This window comes from Ambystoma mexicanum, chromosome 1p, assembly GCF_040938575.1.
Source record: "Ambystoma mexicanum isolate Mex_15411 chromosome 1p, UKY_AmexF1_1, whole genome shotgun sequence".
NCBI lineage: Eukaryota > Metazoa > Chordata > Amphibia > Caudata > Ambystomatidae > Ambystoma > Ambystoma mexicanum.
This window is the reverse complement of record NC_090921.1, coordinates 1,039,126,838-1,039,147,909: the sequence shown is the minus strand read 5'-3', so window position 1 is coordinate 1,039,147,909 and position 21,072 is coordinate 1,039,126,838. Positions and strand designations below refer to the sequence as shown.

General features: G+C 44.9%; 1 protein-coding gene across 5 annotated transcripts in view; it reads left to right on the top strand.

Annotated features, from left to right (window-relative positions):
- The window catches only part of WDR59 (WD repeat domain 59), a 1,538,892-nt gene that overhangs the window by 752,805 nt on the left and 765,015 nt on the right, over window positions 1–21,072 (top strand). For all 5 annotated transcript variants that reach the window (XM_069604207.1, XM_069604197.1, XM_069604168.1 and 2 more), the window contains exon 13: window positions 8,038–8,162. In XM_069604207.1, the coding sequence (XP_069460308.1) occupies window positions 8,038–8,162 (125 nt within the window). The remainder of the gene's footprint in view (window positions 1–8,037; window positions 8,163–21,072) is intronic.

Sequence of the window (21,072 nt, the reverse complement as noted above, 5' to 3'; positions counted from 1 at the left end):
CTCCGCTGGAGGCTGGTGGTGATCCAGGAGAATAAGATCGGCATATGCCATTCATTCAACCATGTTAGGCAGATAAAACGTGGAGCTAGCATGCATGGTCCACAAATATGAGATGTACAGGTTGAAAAGTGTGGGAGCCAAGACACACCCCTGTCCTAAACCCTTCCAATCTGCACTACCCTAGAAAGATCTCCATCCGAATTCAAACAAATTCTCATGCCATGATCGTATAGAAGAGAAGCAATGTGTTTAAAAGGCCCGGATCAATACCCCATAGAACTAACTTTGTCCAATGTCGGGCTCTGACCACACTTTCAAAAGCGGATGATGTATCCAGACGAGCAGCATACAGGTAGTAATACTTACCCCTTCATGACTTTGCCAGACAAAGAGTCTCAACAAGTTCATTTAAAGTGGTTCCCATGCCTTTCCTAAAACCTATCTGGAATAAGCTCAACTTCTGTTTTTGGTATCAATGCCTCTAACCAGGTTCTTTTAAAACAAAGCCTGCTAGGACCTTACTAGATGTATTGATTAAAGAAATTGGCTTATAATTTTGCGGACACCATCTGCATCCCTTCTTAAAAATTGGAAAGATAATCGCCTCTCGAAGACCTAGGTATACTCCGGTCTGAGGCTATTTATGCAAACAAAAAATATAAAATGTCAGACCATAAAGTAGCATTGCTTTTCAAGACCCTATTAGAAACACCATCCGGACCAAAGGCCCAAGAATCATTGAGTTTTAAGAGAGCAAATTCCAAATCCTCCCGTTCAAAATTTAACTTCCAAGGAGACTGGGAGGTCCAAATGATATGCAAGGTGTTTCTGCCCTTGGAATGTCCTGCCCCGCTATAACAGTTGATGTTTAGGGATGAGTAATAAGCAACCTGTGAGTAAAACAGGAGAATGGGCATACACCTAAACACACATGCACAAGTTGAAATCTGGGGGTACGATGAAAGCGAATCATCACCCATAGGAAGTCAAATGAAAATGAGTGCCTCCACTGGGGCGAAATAGTGGGGCTAGCCCCAGATCCCCTTCACCTGTGAACAGAAAATATACATAGATCGTATGTGGACGGGGAACAGATTATATGTTCTATATGCGCTGAATAAACAAAGTACACCACTGAAGTTGTCAGCCCTGATGGGTAGCTTTTATATTATAGCAATAAATAAATATGACAGCAATTCTTGGCAATACTCTATACCGTGGATACAAAGATATAACTTTATGCAAGTACTTTTATGAACAAAGTACCATACTAGTTCATGCCTTGACTCATGATAATGGTAGCATGTGCTTGAGAGCCACCATTACATAAATATTGTGCCTACTTAAATAACAGGAAAGGCCCTTTTAACAGATGCCTTGGGGAATAAAAATATATTAATGAGCTCATACATTTTTATTAAACCCTGAGTAGACCAGAGCATGGGCAAACCTGAACCCACGACTTTAAATACATTTCCTTGGACATTTCTCCCGAACCCAGGGCGGCGCTAGTGAACAAGTGTACCCAATGGATTTGTAATGTAAGGTGTTGTTTGTTTGTCACACAGGAAAAAGTACTGAGGTGTTCTAGGTTGCACCATCAGGGCGAAAGTGCCTATGACCTTGTTCAAATTGATTTCAAGGTGCCAGGCATGGGAAAAAGCATACTGGGCTTTAAGAGATATCACCCCCCGGCTAAAACAATGATTCAAGTTAGAGCATATCCTGGGGTGGGGGGGGAGACTTCTGCTGTCCATGTAGCAACCAGCTGTTCTTGGTTTGTGCCAACGGGTGCAAATGCAGTCTCCTTCAGGAAAAGATTACTAGGCAAATTCTCATGTGCAAAACCAGCATGGCAATGATAATATGTACTTTTATGGCTTTATGACCAAAATAAAGTCTTGATGATGATGAGCAATGGTCCTGGAAACCACAGATTGCACAAGTGAGTTGGAAGAGCACGCTTATCAATCCTCTTTCACATTTGAAGAGTTTATTTTTAATGTAGGAAAAGGAGAAATGGGGCTCAAGGAAATGGAACTTAAATAAAAACTACCAAAAGATGGAATCTGACAAGATTGAGAAAGAGAAGGACAGAGCATTTCAGCTGGAGTTGGCCAAACTGCACAGGGTCTTCAGGCTCCTCAAGGGAGTCTGGGCATTTTTCTGGGTCCTCCTCACATCCAAGATTTCCTATGGATCTGTTGAATGTTTATGATGAAAAGAATAACCCTTATTTGTTTTACTGCATTTGAGTATGCTTGTGAAGTGAAAGAAGGGAATGGGTCTGATAAAATCTCACACTTGCTTATCAGACTTCCGTAGAATGGCTGCAGTGCTATTATGGAGTTGTCAAAACCTGAGAGAAAAGACAGACACATTAAAGCAGGCTCTGCACTTAAGCTTTGGGACAGCTCTTGCATAATACTTTGAGATTCGGAGGCCATAAGAAAGGAAAAAATACTTGGGTGACATTTGTGAATTACTCTGAAGAACTTGAGTGGCTAGGTTGAAGGTCATAAAGTAATCATTTTTGGGAGCATGGGGAATCTTGTAATACTTCTGTGTTTTTGCTTCTTGTTCTCCTGAGCTGAAACATCATTTTGCAGATTCCAAGGAAACCTATCAATACTGTTGATTAATCAGGATCACATAGTGTCCCATGAGGACAAGAATGCTTCTAGTAAACATACTGAAAAACCTTGTTCGCATAACACCCACAAAAAGTTCAATTAGTGGGCTAAGTCCCATCGAAAACATGTAAAGGGTAGTGGAACTTAACATCCCAAGCAAGAAGGTGGACACAGTAAGCCTTCCTACATAGAAAGAACCTCAGGATCTAGTATGACCATTTGAAGGGTAACTCCAGATGTAAGGGTAAGACCTTGGGGGTCCATTCTTTGAACCTGGCAATTCCTTATGTTGAGGGGGAGATACTCACAGGAGAATCCTTCTCTTCTGACTCCTTGCTCAGTTGCATTGGATCTGAAGTAGTTTTAGTTTCCCTTCGATCTGGAACGCCTAGAGTTGCTAAAGCTTATGTGTCCATCCCTGGCAATACTGCGCATTATTTAAAGTATTGTATACTGGTAGATAGTGTAGTAACCTCTGCTATCAGCGACTTGTGGGCCAGTCGATATGTGGTGGATTGCACACTGGTAAAATCGAGGCTCTGGCCTGAGCTCCTCTGAGGCCCACCAATTTGGCAGATTGTCCCCCTCTTAATGTCCTATTAATGCCTATCACTCTAGCAGTAAGTGGAGGAGTAGTACGGAAACATGCAAGTGTACAGAGGCAAGTTCCAGGTAGAGTTCTTCAGGGAAATTATCTCTGAGACGTAGGTTTTGTGGGGGATATGGCAGTGCTGCCATGTGTGACCTCTCAAACATGGAAGTCTGCTTTACCAAAGATTAAGGGAAGTCTAAGCTTCAGAAAAAGGGGAAGAAGAGTTCTCTCCTTTTTTTCCGCCAACTGAGGTTGAGATAACTGACAAAACCCTTGAACCTCAAGAGAAAGGAGGTTTGCCTGAATTGTTAAATTCCCATGAACACCCTGAACTGCAAAGTTTACTTGCGCAGAAGGGTGTCCCTCTAAGGATAAATTTAGTAAGGGTCAGAGGGAGAGTGTCCATCGCTGGAAGGCTTTAGGAGTCAGGCCTGCACCCAGGTGGAGGGTGAATGCCCTGGGAAACGCAGAATCTATTGGGAAGGTGGGTTACTGTACAGTGAACCCATAGTCCATAGTAGGCGACCATAGGAGGTTGGTGGTCCCTCAGCATGTGAGGCTGTTCCTCCTCCAGATGCCGCATTAAGTCCACCTTGCAAGTCATCTTGGTGTCAAGAGGACTAAGGAGAGGTTAGGCATGCATTTCTACAGGCCTAATATTGGGGTCCAGATAGAAAGGCAGCACTGCAGAAGTTTTCAGTTGTCTGGCAGAAGTGGAACAAAGATTCAGGCTCTATTGGTACCACTTTCTGTAGTGGGTATACTATTTGAGAGGGTAGGGATTGATGTGGATGGTCCCCTTGATCATGCCACCAGAAATCCTGAAGCCATTCCACTGAAAACGATGACTTCCAAGTCAGTTGCTTAAATATTATTAGCTATCTAAAAAGTTATGGCTCCTTCTCCAAAGCACACCCACTGCATCGCTCCACTTGGAGATGGTTATCAAGCCAATTACTGATGAAATTACATTGAAACCTGTTTTATATTGGGCCCAGTTATGGAGCAAACCGGGGCTGACTAAATATAGAGATACGCTAAAGCATGTTATGTTTGTGGAGGGTGGTAAATCGCTCCCATGTCTAGTACATATAAAGTGAACCCTGGTGGAATCGGGGCTTAGTACCTATTGGGACATCCCATATGATTTACAACCAAGGTCTAAAAAAATAAATAAAGGAGGTTGCCACGATTCGAGCCCGGTGTAGGATCGACTATGCTTGGTCCCAATTAACAGGAACATTGTAACTTGAATGCAAACCTGCCTTTGGCTACGAAGAAGGCTTGAATGTTATTGTTTCGCCACTTGCAAGTCTGTTTTACCTCAACTTAAGGTTCAATACTTTAAATGTGGCTGTGTTTTCAAGTACATGGAAGACTAATGGATCGAGCCATGTGTCCTGTATTTAATGCAGGAGATGAATAGTTAGCGTCCATTTTATGTTAATTTGTGCTTTATATTGAACCCTGAGACTAAGAAACTTAAAACCAATATTTAAAGTATTGGAGGTCCGCAGGGTTGATCATGCAATGAGGTTGTGCAGATCAACACAACATTTGAATGTTTACTTCTTACAATGTATTTACACCAGGCTTGGCTCAAAAGGACATGGCTGCTGAAGAAGCTGGAATAACTGAGTTTTTTTAAGAATATAGAGGTTCTAAATTGTTAGTGAATGTGGATTTTATTGATATTTGTAATGTGGTTTTTAATTGTTTGTCAAGGGCTTTTTCTGATGTATTATTTATGTAATTGTTTTGCTGACTGCTGCCTAATGATTTTATATCGAATAAAGGTTTATGAATGAATGCACAATTATTAGATACCTTCAATAGGGTGGTTTCCCTAAAGAAGTTGTGTCTGACATAGATGGCAACATTATGTCTGAACAATATACAGATTAACAAGGGGGGTCCTGGGAGTCCCTCTGCCAGACATTAGTCCTGGTTACAAGAGACTTACCCAGAGTCTTTAGCTCACTATCTTTCAGAGAGAAGAAATATCCCAAACATATCAGTCTTTGTCCTGCCCTGGGACAGTCCAGCACCGAAATGCTAGGCAATTCTCCTCTGAACAAGAGGACCAACAGAAACCCCAGACACGTGTTTCGGTCTGGTTGGACCTCATCAGTAGGGTGGATCTGTGCCTTTCTAAGAATAGTGAGCAAGGGGTCCACGGCTGGATTCCCGTAGTAACTTAGGGTGAGACCCAAAGTTACTTAAATATGCAAATCAACAAGGGGGGTCCTGGGAGTCCCTCTGCCAGACATTAGTCCTGGTTACAAGAGACTTACCCAGAGTCTTTAGCTCACTATCTTCCACAGAGAAGAAATATCCCAAACATATCAGTCTTTGTCCTGCCCTGGGGCAGTCCAGCACCGAAATGCTAGGCAATTCTCCTCTGAACAAGAGTACCAACAGAAACCCCAGACACGTGTTTCAGATACAATATACAGGCCACGTTGAAGGAGTGTGTAAGGGAGTGGGGTATAATATACATGATCATCCTCATACCATCCACAGACAAATGGTCTAGTTGTGAGATTCAACAGAACTCCCGAAGCATGATTGGAGCTCTTGAAGAGCCCCAGAGAAGGAAGTGTGACATTCTGCTACCATACATTTTACCTACTGAGAGGTATCTTGAGAGGGGTTTGGCCTTGGCTTCTTTGAACTGCTTTTTGTTCACGCTCTGTGGCCCCCTAGCTGTTGTCAAGGAAGGATTGCAGACCCCACTCCTCCTGTCACCACCAATGTGGTAAACTATGTGCTTGGATTAAGAAAAGGAATGGCTCTTCTGATGACACGTGACAATGACAAGTTGAACGCTGATCAAGTGCTGGTGAAACATTTGAATGGCCAGAAAGTGCCAATTGTTTTTTTCCCCAGGCTAGGAAATCCTGATCATGCATCCTATAAGGCTTAGAACTTTATAGGACACATGGTCTGGTCCTTACAGGATATTTGAGAGACTAGGCAAGGTAAACTATTTAATGGACTTTGGAAGGCCTAATCCATCTCCCAAAGTGTTATATGTAAATAATTATAACAACATTTTCCCTTTACCGCGCTGAACTCTTCAGTTTTAAAAAGGAAGAATTCAGCGCGGTACAGGGAATTTTTTTTTATAACTGATTTACAAATTAGTCGGGCTGGGGTAGCCCTTCTTTTCCTCATGAAACCGCAGCCTTACTCTAACAATATTCTCTTCTGAGTGGTGAATAGGTCAATTACGTACAACGAATTGGCTGAACTCATTGCCCACCCGGCTACTTGTTACCCCACAACCACGTTCAATGTAAATAATTATGAATAGACTTTCATCCCTCTGGTTGAAATGGGAGTCCTGCTCCTGGCTTCAAATAGATAGGAAGAGGAATCTGAACCTCTCCCTGATCTGTTCCAGGGAAGCTCTTTAGATGTCTTCCTTGAGGGTGTCAGATTGTCTCCTCAGATGATTCTGCAACAACAGGGTGAGGTGAAAACGTTGCCAAGGCACCCCCCGCCCCCGAACAGTTGTGTTTTCCCTAACACCAGGCTTGACACCTTGGTATCAGCATGACGTAGGGGTTACAGGATGTCAGATAAGATGTATGAGGTCAAGAAGATATTAGATCTAGGGACTATAGAGCCCTCCAACAGTCCATGGTCCAGTCGTATTGGTACCGAAGGCAGACACCACAGATTTGAGGTTCTCCTTGACTGTAGAGCTTTTACTGGTGTTGCCAAAACATCCCCATCCACAAACTGATGAGTTATTGTACAAACTGGGCGCTGCAACGTCCCGCAGTCCTTCAACGTTACTGCAGGATATTGTCAAATATCCCTGAGAGAAAATGCCAAGGAGACGACCACATTCTAAACACCTGAGGCACTTTACCAGCTCAGGGTAATGCCCTTTGGCAAAAGAAGGCACCTACCACTTTCCAAAGCTTGGTTAACCATGTACAGAATGGGTCAGATGAATTCTGCTTGGCATATCTAGATAATTTTGCAGTCTTCCTCACTACTTGGGAGGAGCATATTATACACTTCAGAAATGTGTTGCAGGTTATTCAGCAGGCCCACTTCACCATACACGCTACCAAATGCCAAATTAGTCAGGGTTCAAGGACCTACCTTGGCCATGAGGTTCGTTGGGGCAAAATTCAGCCTCTACTCAGTAAAGTACAAGGTCTTAAAGACTGGGCCACTCCCACAACCCAAAACCAGATAAAAGCTTTTTTAGACCTCCCTGAGTATTACAGGAATGTAATGTCTGGCTGTGTAACCATAGCAGCCCCTTTGACTGCACTCACCACTCCAAGGAAGCCTAAAAAGGTTTCTTTGTTTAGTGGAGTGTGAGACCTGTTTTCAGGGACCTGACTACCAGAGACCTTTCATAGTACAAACAGATACCTCTGCCACTGTAATATGAGCAGTTCTCTCAGCTAGATGACACAGGCAGGGAGGCACCCAATAGGTTTAATCAGTAGTCAGTTTAAGGACAGATAGTCCTACACATAAGATCCACCTGAAATACAGACCTGCAACATGAACTGCTATTCAAAAACCAGGAACTGTGCATGGCTCTGATAATTCACATAGAGCTCTGCCCTGATGCAAAGCATCTCTTGCTGTTGGAGTAGTGCAACTCATCTTTTTTTGGATGATGGGTGCTTGTTCTTCGTGACGTTCCTGCCAAGTAGCTACCTTTTTTGTATCATTTACTATTACCAGTACCACCAAGCGATCACTGATTTGTAGTCCAAAAAGAACAGAAAATGTTTGTGGAAACCTCTGTTTTTTTTAACCTTTTTTTTTTTTTTTTAGCACTGAAAGAGGTTATTGAGACCAAGCAACTGCCAGGAGGCAAGACAGACCAGATGGGCCTACCACAGACCTTGCAGCAGGAATTCTCTCTCATCAACGTGCAAATCCGAAACGTTAACATTGAGGTAGGAGGACTTTTTTACCTTATCTAGTTATATCTGCAGACCAAACCTATTATTCCATTTCCCTTACACCACAACATCTAACACCTGCCATTTGATGGAAGGAAATGTTTTGCCGTTTTCAACTGTTCCAAGTGTGTGTGTGTGTGTGTGTGTGTGTCTGTGGGTTATGTTTTTTTATCTTGTAAGAGTGCTACCATTTACTTTTCTTCCCCGTTCCATCTTTTGATTACCATTTGAACACAATACATGATCGAATAAGTGTCCCTGGAGTGGGCTCGCAACCTTAATAATCTCCCTGAAGAAGAACATGTACTATTGAGTAGAAAAAAAACAAATGTGCTCTCCAACCCCCAAATATTTATACTGCAGAACCAAATAAGCATCCACTAGGTATGTAAAGTGACAAAATGAGACAAAACAAAGTGAGCTACTGTTGAAATGATATTTAAACGCACTAAATTTACCTCACTGTAGCCCCTGCTACTGTGTTCCATCAGAGCAACTTCTCTGCTCCCCTCAGGTGTCAATGGCCAGGGCATTTTCCAAGCCTCCCCATTTAGTAACCCATAATTTCACATCACTTCATGTAGGAATGTCCTCATTTTTATGACATCCTGCTTGAAGCCTTTTGCTGCATGTACATAGGAGATAAGAAAAGCTTTTCACCAGTGAGTTCTGCAAAATCATTTAAGGTGATCCATTGTCGCTAGAATCTCTGGTTTTTGCAAAACCGGACTTCCAGAAATTCCCTCTTACATGCCAACGTCTCCATGCTTTGGTTCGGGGACAAAGGATCCTGCTTCCCTCACAAAAGACCTCAATATAACATCCCTTAATTCAGTGGGTTTTATCACAATTAGCATTGTCATCCGTCAATGTCTCCTGACTTCAAGCCTGTCGTCAGCAGGCTAAATAGCCTAAGAACCCCATGATGATTTTGACAAAAAGCAGTGAAATCCTCATAGAATCTGCTCATCTGCTGAAGCAGAATTTCAGGCCAAGTTTCAGCTTCCTCTACTTCTGGGTACTTGAGTGAGGGCCCAATACCCGAAGATCGCAGGCACGCCCACTCTACTACCATCCTCTTGGCTACAGTGTCTCACAGTGCAGATGTCCTTTGGAAATTTCCAAAGACAATGTACAAAAATCGCTTGTTTTCATGATAATCACGGTGATGTCTGAAAATATCCAAGGAAACCATCACTGACTCCTTTGGGGGGCGGGGGCTCTCTGGAGTTCTCCTCATGCTTGAAATCTAGACTGGCAGTCTGTAGCACCATGGTATTACCTTTCAATGGTGATCCTTTGGTGAGTGATTCCCACAGTGCCATCCCACTACTCAGCTGCGATTGCAATTGGTCTTAACACCATCTAACACAAAATGTATGCAGTACCTCTGAGGGTCCCTGCCCTGGATCTCCCAAAGTTTTAGTTTGTCAGTTCCTGTTAGAATACGATTTTCATGGTTTTCTGTATTGTGCTGTTGTCCTGTTTCTGTGTAGGCCACAGCCTTTTCTGGATCATCCTGAGAGCCACCTGCTGATTAGCTGCAAATGCAAGCAGCCTGGGGTTCACCATATTGGAGACAGCAAGATGCTGACATAACTAAATGGGGAAACTGTCCAAAATGTGTGGTAACAGGATGTGGTCTTAAACATCATCATAGTTGCCCCACAACTCCACCAATTAAAATACCTCACTCCACCCATTCAAATATCTCACGGTTGCACTCACCTAGGTTTTTCAATATATGTTATCTTCCATGAATCATGCTAGCTTTTAAGATACTGAGTGCAGGTTTCACCAAACATACATGCTTGTTTTTCTCTTGTGCCGCTTTTGCTTACCCTTGCCCCCCAGAAATGCTTCACTTAAAAAAAAAAAAAAATGTAAAAATGAAAACACTCAGTAAGCAGAAAGCGATCCATACCGATGTAACCAAAGCCAGTTGATCCACCCAGCAATGCTAGGGTGGATCGACTAAACACATAAACTAGTAAAGTAAAGCATCAAAGATATTTCTTTACAGATGGATTTTCTTAACCAGCTTTGTGGAAGGGTTCTGAGAGGCCACCATAGTTGACAAACTGAGCATTTAACACTTAATTCTTCCCGAACTCTGTCAAAGTAAAATCAAAAGTTGATGGCTGGAAGGTTTTGAATAAATCATACCCACAGGCACAGTTCGGGGCAACACTCCAGACCATCTTTTTTCAGCCTGCAAAGCCTTTACAGAAGGGGAAAGACCATATGCAAATCAGACTTGGTCCCACCCAAACTCTATCAAGGTAAGCATTGACTGATCACTAAGGCAGATTTCAGGAGTTATGGGGGGAGGTGTACTAGTACAGTTAACCCAACACACTTACACACACACTTGGTGATCACAAAGGGAGATCACCTAAACCTTACAAAGCAATAGCAATAGGTCGAGATAATTGAAACAAGTAAAACTGTAGGCATTAAGGTGAAGAACACGGTACAATGCAATCAAGAAATGTACACCCTGCTTCGGCCTCTATAACGTAGGTAGTTGTTCCCTTTCGAGTATGTAGGCCTAGTGCCTCTAAAAGAGTCTGTGTTTCAGGTAAATACCTGCAAAGAGAGTTGAAAGTCACAAAACACGTATTGGCAAAGCCAACAGGTTAGTAAAGACTCTAGATGTAATGTACTTAAAAGAATTAAAGATAGGTGAATGCAGTTTCGTTGTACTCTCACAATCCCAAAACATTGTCCTGGGGGATCTCTGGTCATAAATCCACTGATCACGACTAGGCTATGAAGTGGACTTTACACTCATAAAATCCCTATGGCAGGGCGGCATGAGAAAACCGGTATGCAAACTCACACTCTCAACTCTGATTTTCCTCAGTGGCCACCCCTAGGTCGTTCTGAATTACGGGGGCCACTTAATTTTGTTGTTCCACTTGCAGACGTTCCAGGGGTCATGGCCTTGGGAGTGGGTCTGACCAGGTGGTGGTTAGGCATTCTGTCGAGACGGTTCCAGTAGTCTTCCATCATGACGGCCCAGGTACCTCAGAACAGCAGCCACAACAGGTCCCATGACATGAGGAGACCCCCAGGATAAGACGGCGACAAATAAAACACAGCTCCAGTAAAAAAAAACTCTTCACGCAGGAGAGAAGCAGCTGTAGGAATGGTGCTAGGCAACAAGTCAATGACCTACAAATACCCCAGGTTTCAACCCAGGACATCAACTGATGCACTGGAGATACCTTAGATGAAGCTGGTCATCTCACAGGATGGTTCTTGGCCACTTCTGAAGGCCTCTGGAGGCAGGCGTCTGGTACAGAGGTTTCGGTCCGGTTGGTCCCACTAGCTGAAGGGTCAAAGCATTGACAAGAGTCTTCTTGAATCATTGCAAGAGTGGTTGGAGGCAGTGCTGGTAGTCTTGACTAGCAGTCTTCTCTTCAGGGTGTTCGTTCCAGTCAACGATCTGAGGAATGGTTTGGGGACTCCGCCTTTTGTCCCAAATTTGGGCTGGGAGCTGCCCTACCTCACCTGTGGCAAGGTTCTGAATCATGTAAGCTGGCAAGGGTTGTCCAGTCATGGTCCCACATTTGTCCCACATTTGCCCAACAACCAACATCCCCTTGCTGGATTGATAACAATCGCCTGCAAGGTGCCCCTCAGGCACACCGGTTTTGCTCTAGGGTAACCTTATCACCATACAATGACTTTAGAGGGTAGGTTGGTGGCAGCTAATATTTAATTTTGGCTTCATTGGGTACAAGCCGATTTACCACATTAGTATCCCAATGTATCTTTATGGTTGTTATTGAGGTACTAATGGGATTTTTAAAGTCTTACACTCAGCCATTTTGTTTTTTTGGGCTTCCTTTGTTCAGGAAAATCATGAGGCAGCCTTTAAAATTCCTGTTTTGGCCATGTGATCTCCTTGTGAGGCAAACATGGCAGCCTCTATAGTGGTTTGGACTAGTTTAGATAGGTTTTTGGCCCTGGGCATGCAACTGCACTTCGTGTGGGGGTTGGCATAGATTTTTGGCTGTTTTGGGGGCCAACCTAATTGGCTGAGGTGTGGACCATCTATACGGCAAATGGGGCAGAACCCTGATCTATCTTTTTGCCATGGCGGCAAACTCCAAATGGCAGAAGTTTGCTAGCAGATTCCACTAACCAAGGAGCTTGGGTGATGTGTTCTCCTTCCTGTTGGAGGGTCTGTTCCTGTACGCTTTTCCCCAGTTTCCTCTCCTGTTATGTGTGATCAACACACTCAGACAGTGTCAATGCAGGATGATACCCATCGGCCGAGGCAGATTTGGTATCCGGACCTACTAAGCCTGTCGGCACCTCCTCCAGTTAAGTTGCTGGTACTTGCGGATCTGCTCACCAGAGAGGGAAGCGCAATCCTTCATCACGACCCAAGATCCCTGAATCTGAAGGCTTGGCTCCTGCAGCCTTCTAGTTTGGGGGTAATGAGCTGCCAGCAGACTGCATAGAGGTCCTCGCCAAAGCAAGGGCGTCGTCAACACTAAACTGCTACGGCCATAAGTGGAAGCGTTTTTCTTCGTGGTTTCGGTCGCAAATGATTACCCCTCTGATGTTCACAGCCCCACAGATTCTTCCATACTTGCTTTCCTTGGTAAAAGCTGGTATGGCTTACCAGCCAATCAAGGTGCACCTGGCGGCCATCTTGCGCTACACCAGTTCCCTGGGAAGATCTTTGTTGTGGTCCCACAGACTCGTAAAGGAGTTTCTCAAGGGGCTTTTTTGATCCTTTCCGCCGGTGAAGGCCCCTGCCCCGGCATGGGAACTCAACGTATTCCTGACAAGACTTATGGGGGCACCCTTCGAACCTATGCATCAAGCCCCACTCAAGTTTCTCTCGTGGAAGACAGCATTCCTCATGGCCATCACCTCAGCCAGACGAGTGGGTGAGATCTAGGCCCTGTCCTGCAAGCAGCCGTATCTGACTTTCCTCAAATCGAGGGTGGTGCTGCGTACGCACCCCTCTTTCATGCCAAAGGTTCCATCGGAATTCCACCTCCACGAGCCTTTGGTGTTACCTGTTTTCTTCCCGAAACCTTTGTCGCTGGTGCAGAAGACCTTGCATTCACTGGATGTTTCTCGTGCCTTGAAGTTCTACGTGGCATGCACAAAGAGGTTTTGGAAGACTTCTCAATTGTTTGTGAACTTTGGACCTGTGAATAATGGGATGGCCTTGTCCAAGGCTTCATCTCAAGATGGCTCTCCGGCTGCATCATGGACTGTCATCGGCTGGGTAACCGGCCTCTGCCGGGCCACTCGAGAGCCCACTTCACCAGAGCGATTGCTGCGACGACGGCGTTCCTTTCTGGTGTACCCCTGCTCGACATCTGCAGGGCTGCGACATGGAGGTCCATGCATAACTTCACAAGGTTCTACTGCGTCGACAGGGATTCCAGACAGGAGTCCAGAGTCGGCCAGGCAGTGCTACGCAACCTGTTCGCTTGAGTTGAGTCTGTCCCAGGGGTAAGTGTTGATTATTTCTGTTGAGCCTTGCCCCCTCCCGTGGTTGTATAATGTGTACTCTGTGCATTTGTTGTTCATGAGCATGTAAATCCATGCCAGACCCCATGCTGGAGAAGGTTTGTTACTTACGTGTAACTATTGTTCTCCTTCATGGGTCTGGCATGGAGTGACATACGAACCCTCCCTCCGGCCCCTCTGCGACTCTTCTTGGTCATACTGCCACTTTACGTGCTTACCAAATCTGAAGATGGCTGCTAGAGGCGGGGCTTAGTGAGAGGACTGTCATTGGATGTGGGCAGTATGACCCAGAACAGTGATTGGTTTAGAGAATTACAGTTTGAAAGTGAAACTGTTTTTTCTTTTACTGAGGATTCCCAGCCTGACAACAGGGAATATTCATGAGCATGTGAATCCATGCCAGAACCATGCTGGAGAACAATAGTTACATGTAAGTAACTTAAACCTTTCTGAGCTCTGTGCTGCTGGAATTATGTAACGTGAGCAGGTCTACTTACATGCTAGAGGAGTTTGGCTCTGGAAAACCACTGTAGCCAATTTATTTGAGACCGTGTGGCCATGCTGGTGGGGCCGCTGTCTGTGTCTGTGCTCTGGTATGCTTTATACTCAACTGCTTGGGTCAGGCCTTCCATCCTTGGACCATTTTCAGTGTGGTTTTACTGCCACTTACTGCATTATACCATCGGGGTCTGCCGCCTTGGTTTTGGAAGTTGCACCCACCCATAAGATTATTGGGACTGTGCCGTCTCTCGTTGCCAACACTGTTGTCTTGCTGCAGTGGCCTTTTCTTCAGGTGTGCCATCCAGGTTTGCCCGCAGAGCAGTCGTGGTATGCCGTGTGCAGCTTCCACTTCTGGATTGTGAGTCCCACTCCTGTGAAGGACGATAGCTTCTCTTTTGGGCTACTGGGGTAATCTTTCACTCTGGGCACAAAGCCCTGGGTAACCGGATCCTTTATTTCACCTTTTAAAAAGAAGCCTTTACAACGGGTTGTCCTACTTTCCGTACACAGTTTAATTTCGGAGCCAACACTGCAAGTACTCGCCTCTGGGCCTAGATTGAAGATGTATTCAAAATGCTCACTCTCAGTGGTCCATGTTGGTTGTATGGTTCTGCCGGTCCCCTTCTGCTGCATTTCTTCATTGGTTAACATTGGGAGATGTATCCTGCTTTCTTTCTCTGCTCCTGGGCCTGCTGGGTCTTGAACCCTGCACTGGTGTTTCCTGGGGAAAATTGCTTCTGGGTACCTGTGGCAAGATACTAGTCCTTACCTTGCTTGCCGTTCTGAGCGTGTGCAATGTTGTTTAGGGGTATTTTTCTGAACTCGTTTCTGGAAGTCTACATGTATTTTTATTGACACCAGGTATGGGGCTCCCATTTCACGGTAAAGAGCAAGTTAGGCCTTATCTGGCAGATACTATTGTTAGCTACACTATGCTCTGCTGTGTGTTATATGTAACCTCTGAGTACTTACTTTTCCTAGCCTAAATATTTTGTGTGTTACCTTAGAAGTAAAGCATATATTTGTCAGTATACCAGTGTGGTGTCCATTGGCATTCATTGTACCTCACTCCCAGGCTTCTTCCCTCCTCAAGTTAAGCCGGACTGCTCTGCTACTCTTACCATTGTAGAGCACAGTCTTTGGTTTTGGGAGACACACTGTTCTGCCATTAGGTAAGATTATCACACACCTCTCACCAGAGGATTGTGCACAAAATGTCTGTCCGAGAGTAATGCAGTGAAACTTTGTTCACCCTTTGCTTTTAGACTTTGGTTTATTTTCACATAGTAAGTGAAACCCAGTCAGTCTGGTGGCTGTTGTAACTTAGTGTTTAGCTTTTAAGGTTCACTCCTATGCACCTTTTATTTTTCACTGCATGACCATGTTGCTTAAACCATGTCTTTGTGCTTCAATGTCCTTTTTGCCATCTTCCTCCCGGGCAAGGGTAAGATGTGGGCCTTTATCTGCACCCTCTTTGCAGGCTCTGCTCAGAGTGCCGTAAGTAGCCTTTTGTGTGCTTGAAATGGGTTCAGGCTGATTATGGGCCTGCATACAGCTCCGATACACATCCTGGAACCTTTGTGAGGCCCTGACTGTACTTGAGATAACTGTCCATAGTTTGACAACCCCAGAAGTTTGACTGTAGTATGTCATTAGATAGGAGGGCTGGGGGTCGCCTATCCATCCCAGGAAAGTGGGTATTAAAAGAGAATCTATGGCCATTTTTCAGTCAACCACTGGAGCCAAGTATCCAAAGCACATGAGGACCACAGAGGGATGCTGGAGGACTACTGCTGCAACCACCATTGGTCAAGCAATCTACAGTGAGACAAGTGTCTTCTCTCTATTTAACAGGGGAGACCTTTCATGCTGCTTCTCTACTTTGAACTGGTGGCCTACCTATTTCTAGTGCTCCATCGCTGATGTCATCCACCTGGATCTCTGTGGAGCCGTTGGCCTGTAGCTGGCCTCCGTCTTCCAAAGTGGTAGATTTTCCTGTTTCCCTGATCTTGTACAGCCTGCTGTGTAATTTACAGTGCATCCTTATCATGGGCTCTGAATATATCTGTATTCTGCTGCTACTCTCTACCAAGAAGCAGGGCCTTGCTGAGTCCTTGGCCCTCCATTCTCATTCCTGCAGCTCCTGTTTGGGGTCTGTTTATTAGCTTATTAGCTTATTTCATCTGTCTGAGGTGTGCTGGTGGTCCTCCGTGATGATAGGAGTCGTAGCTACAGACAAGTCTAGCCTGCTGGTGATCCATTTAATTAGTTTGCCAACGGAAGCCGTAACTGCAGAATCTCGGATGTCATTTGTAGAACTATCTACACCCATGATGCCTGGGCCTTCAGTGCCCACTTCTATGATGGGACCAGTTGTCCTCAATGTCTCTGACCTGTGGTGGTTGTTCGTCCTGATTGTGATCCAGGTGACTGGGTTGCTTACCTGTTTTGTTACTCGTAGTTTCCATTTCAATCATTTCAATGGTGTATATTCTTACTTGGCAGCGCCGATTGCCTTGCTTTTGGTGGTGGAACCTGAGCATACAAATCTTGTCTGTGTCCCGTTCAACTAGAGATGGCAGCTGCCCTTCTCTCACTCAGGATACCTAACTTTACTCTAATTCTGATGTGGGTCTCTGACTCTTGTACTCTTTACCCCATTGAGTCCTCTCATCCCGATGTGAGAACTTTTAACAACTTTTGCAACTCACCCGAAGTTGCCTAATCTAGGTTACTTACCTTGAACTTTGTAGAACATTTGTTCGAGGTTAGGGATTGCACTCATAAGTGTAGCTACTGTGAATTGGTAGTGCATTTGTATCCATGATTGGATAGCCACTACCAGTTTGAATGGTGCAATTCCTTGCCATTGGTGGACCTGGGCGCAAGATTCCAGTCCAAATCCCGGATAAAAGAAGGATGCCTGCCACCAATCTACAGATCCTAGTTGGAGCCAAAACCCCCTACAAAGAAGTGCAGCCTACTGACAAACAGGACGGCTCCTGCTGCAGCATCAACTCCAGTGAGGTCCCAGTAAAGCACTGCTTCTCTGTCTGATCTCAAGAAGACTCTGTTGGTGTTCTGACTGGTGTGCAGTCATAATGTCGACAGTCAAAATGTCGACAGTCAAAATTTCGAAAAATAAATGTCGAAAAAAATAATGTCGACAAACAATGTCGACATTTTTCGATATTTTTTCGAAATTTTGAATTTATTGTATAAATAAATAAATAAATATATATATATATAAGATGTGTTGAGTGTGAGGGGTGGTTGGGAGGGTGTGGGGGGGTGGCAGGGGGGTGTTGGGTGAGGGGGGGTTGGGGGGGGGACCCCCCCATAGTAAATGATACTATTTTTATTTATTTAATTATTGACTAAATAAATAAATAAATATATAATTGGTATGTGTTGAGTATGAGGGGTGAAAGGGTGGTTGGGGGTGTGTGGGGGGGTGGCAGGGGGGTGTTGGGTGAGGGGGGGTTGGGGGGACCCCCTCCATAGTAAATGATCCTTTTTTTGGTTATTTATTTATTGAATAAATAAATAAATATATAAATAGAATGTGTTGCATATGAGGGGTGGGAGGGTGGTGGTGGGGGGGGTTGCAGGAGGGTGTTGGGTGAGGTGTTGATAGTTTTAAGGGTTTATAGTCATAATGTCTAAAAAAAAATGTCGACATTTTTTTTTCGAAAAAATGACTTTTTACATTATAAGTATAGGATGTCGACATTATTATTTTCGACATTTTTTTTTTGACATTATGACTATAAACCTTGTCTCTATGATCGGTGGTAACCACCAGTCTTGAGCTCTGCTTGAGGCTCTGTTCCCTCTGATCCTTCAAAGGTTTCCCTGGACCAACCGGTAGACCGGTCAGCTCTCTTCTGGGCTACCCTTGCTACAACCATCAGTTTTCCAAGCAGAGCCATGGAACTTTTCACATCTTCAGCTTGTACTACAAGACATCTTCCCCTGTATTTTCAGCCTTCTTGCATCACTGGAAGCCATGCAGGGCCTTATCTTTGTGCGTCCATTGAAGAACGCCTACCGCCGCCTGACCATGGTGACCCCTGGTGCAGTCCATCTTCTTCACTCCCTAGAGGTATCCTAAGGTTGCCCCGCAAATGTATTCATCTTTTCGCTGCAAGCGTGTTCAGCTGAAATATTCCTGGAACTGCGATTCAAGCACTGTAACTGAACAAAACTAAATCCTGTGTGTAAAAGGACCTCTGCATCTGTGACCCCTGGGTCTCCCTTGACCGGATGTGCCCTCAAGCAAATACGGACCTCAGCAGTGGCCTCTGGATAAATTGAAGTCAGCAAGGTATAAATTAACATACCAGTTTATTTTCCCCCAGTCCTCGATAGGGTTACATGGGAGTAAAGTCCTGTGTGTACGTTAGGAAAGATTATTTTTGTGTGTGCAACTTTCCCTCGATGATTGCCAATGGAATACCATTTTTTTTCTCGGTTTTTGATCCTGTCCTGACTTTTTCGAAGGGAATTAAAGCCTTCAGCTTTGCTTCCCTTGCCTTTTGCTCACATTTATGGGAACACTGGTCTGTCCTTCAGACTATTAGTACTGGGAAACATTGTTTGCCTTTTGAATTCTTAACATTGCACACAGCATCTTACAGTGCAGTGGGGATACTTTTGTATCACCCTAACTTTTTACACAGATGATTTTATATGTGATGTGACCAATCACAGGAATTTGTCCCTTTTTTCCCCAAAGGAGTGAGTCCCCCTCAACCCCCCCTTCCTGTGAAGCTAAGGAGGTGAGCTTGCTCCACAACCCCCCACCCCCTAGGGGTTGGCGCAAGTGGGACCTCACCGCGAGAGGCTCGCCCTTAGGGGAAAGGACTCCTGTTCCTGTGAGGAACTCCCTAGAGGACATTCCAACACTACCTCTTCAAATCCATCCTGTAAAGAATTATGAGGAAAATACCAGTATCTGTTATTGCCAGCAGGAAACAGACTATTTCTTTAGCTGAAGAATCACCTTTTACTGGGACGAAGAGGATCTGTGGAGGAGAAGAGAAGCCACTAAAGACAGAGAAAAGGGATACGGAACTGTGCCAGGAGAAGTTCTGCGGTTACGTGATATGAGAGGGGTGGAGACTGGAAACAGTGAAAGCCCACAAGTTGCGAATTGGCTCACTCGCTGATAGTGAGGAGAGACTGGATACACAAGAGAGAGAAACCAAGTCGGACCATGGTGTCCTTGCCTCCCTTAAACTTGAGGAGAACCATCTCCGGTTCCGAAAGCACCTCAAAACCTTTCTCTTTGCTTCTGCCTTTTCTCCTCCTCTCCTCTGCTGACGACCTGGCTGTAACCGGAACTGCACTGGCTACCTGGACACCCTCTGATCTCGGGTCCAGGTCCCTCCCCCACCAGCGTCACACACCTGCACTGCCCACCTGGCAACCCCCGCATTTGGGTACTGTTTCTGTATCCCTACAGGCCCCCTACCAGCCGTTGACACCTGATCTATGCACATACCCTTTCACTTGCCACTGGTTGCCGTTACTTACTTATTGTTATAATCTTTTCCCATGTACTGCACTATCCCTGCCCCCTCCCCATGCACTTGCGCGATCTGAATGACACCTGGTCTAGTAGGATCCTTGGCCGTCCTCCCTTTGTCTCCCTCCCTTGCCTCGTCGCGCCTTGAAACACTTGTGTATTGGTGCGTTATAAATGCCATATCATATCATATCACAAAGAGAGAGGCAGAATGGCAGCGTGATCACAACAAACTCGTGGTGGACCTGGGATCCCGGTATCAACGTTGATACCACTTTGCTACAGCAAATGCGAAACCAACTGGTAGCTGAAATACCGAAGAGGCAGCTTATGCAACGGCACGAAGAAAAAGTAACTGAAGGTCCATCAGCGGTCAACCTGCCAAACCGGAGAGAAGAACTCCTAACAAGCCCGGTGACGTTATCACTAACAACTGCAGATAACGGGAGAAAACAGGAGACCTGGCACGGGGACGGAGAATCACTATTGGAATGCTCATACTCGTCCCAGCAAAGGAGAAGAAGGCAGTCTATTGCAATGTAGAAGAGTAAATGGGAATCAGTGTTGGAATGCTCATACTTGTATCAAACAAGCTAAAGTATAATTAAAGAGGAGAGACATAACGGAAAAGAAAAGCCTGAAAATAAGGTTGGAACAGATAATACATTTAAGGATAAGTCTCAGAGAGAAACTAAAGACTGTGAACTGTAAAGCAAAGACGAGAGTCAGAGAGGAGATTTAGAAGTATTGGATAACTTTACTTTGGCAGTGCTAGTATCTGCTTCAGGAAGACTCAGTGGAGAGGGTCGATACTGGTAGAGGATGTACAAGCCACAGAGATTGTAAGTGATCTCTGCTGATATGGGAAAGCAACAAGCACTGACAGACCCCGGTATGCCTTCCTGGTTTAGTCAAGGGGTTGGACAGATGTGTCTGGCACAGTACCCTTCAGTGCTTTTCAGGAGGGGATAGGAAATCAAGAGTTGAAAGCAAGCTGGGGAGAAAAAGATGATTAGTAAAAAGTCTGCTTCTAGTCTTAAATGTGGAAGAGGGGAAGTGAGGTAAACAAGTCTTACCTTTATTGATGGCAGACCGTATTGTATGGTTTCAGACTAAGACGGTGAATGGTATATTAGGGGTAAATGGGTAGCAGTACTTTAAAGTGAGAGATAGAGTTCTTTCTACTGTGATGAATCCTGTGGAGTCATCACTGATTCCCCGACAAAGATATCCTCCTTTGTAGCCAGGGGACGGCAGCCGCTATGTTGGGCAAGATTTGGAGAAGTACCCGTTGGGTGCACTACAACAACCTTGAACTCCTTGCAATACAGACCCAACCTTTGCTATAAGTCTGAAATACACAGGTTG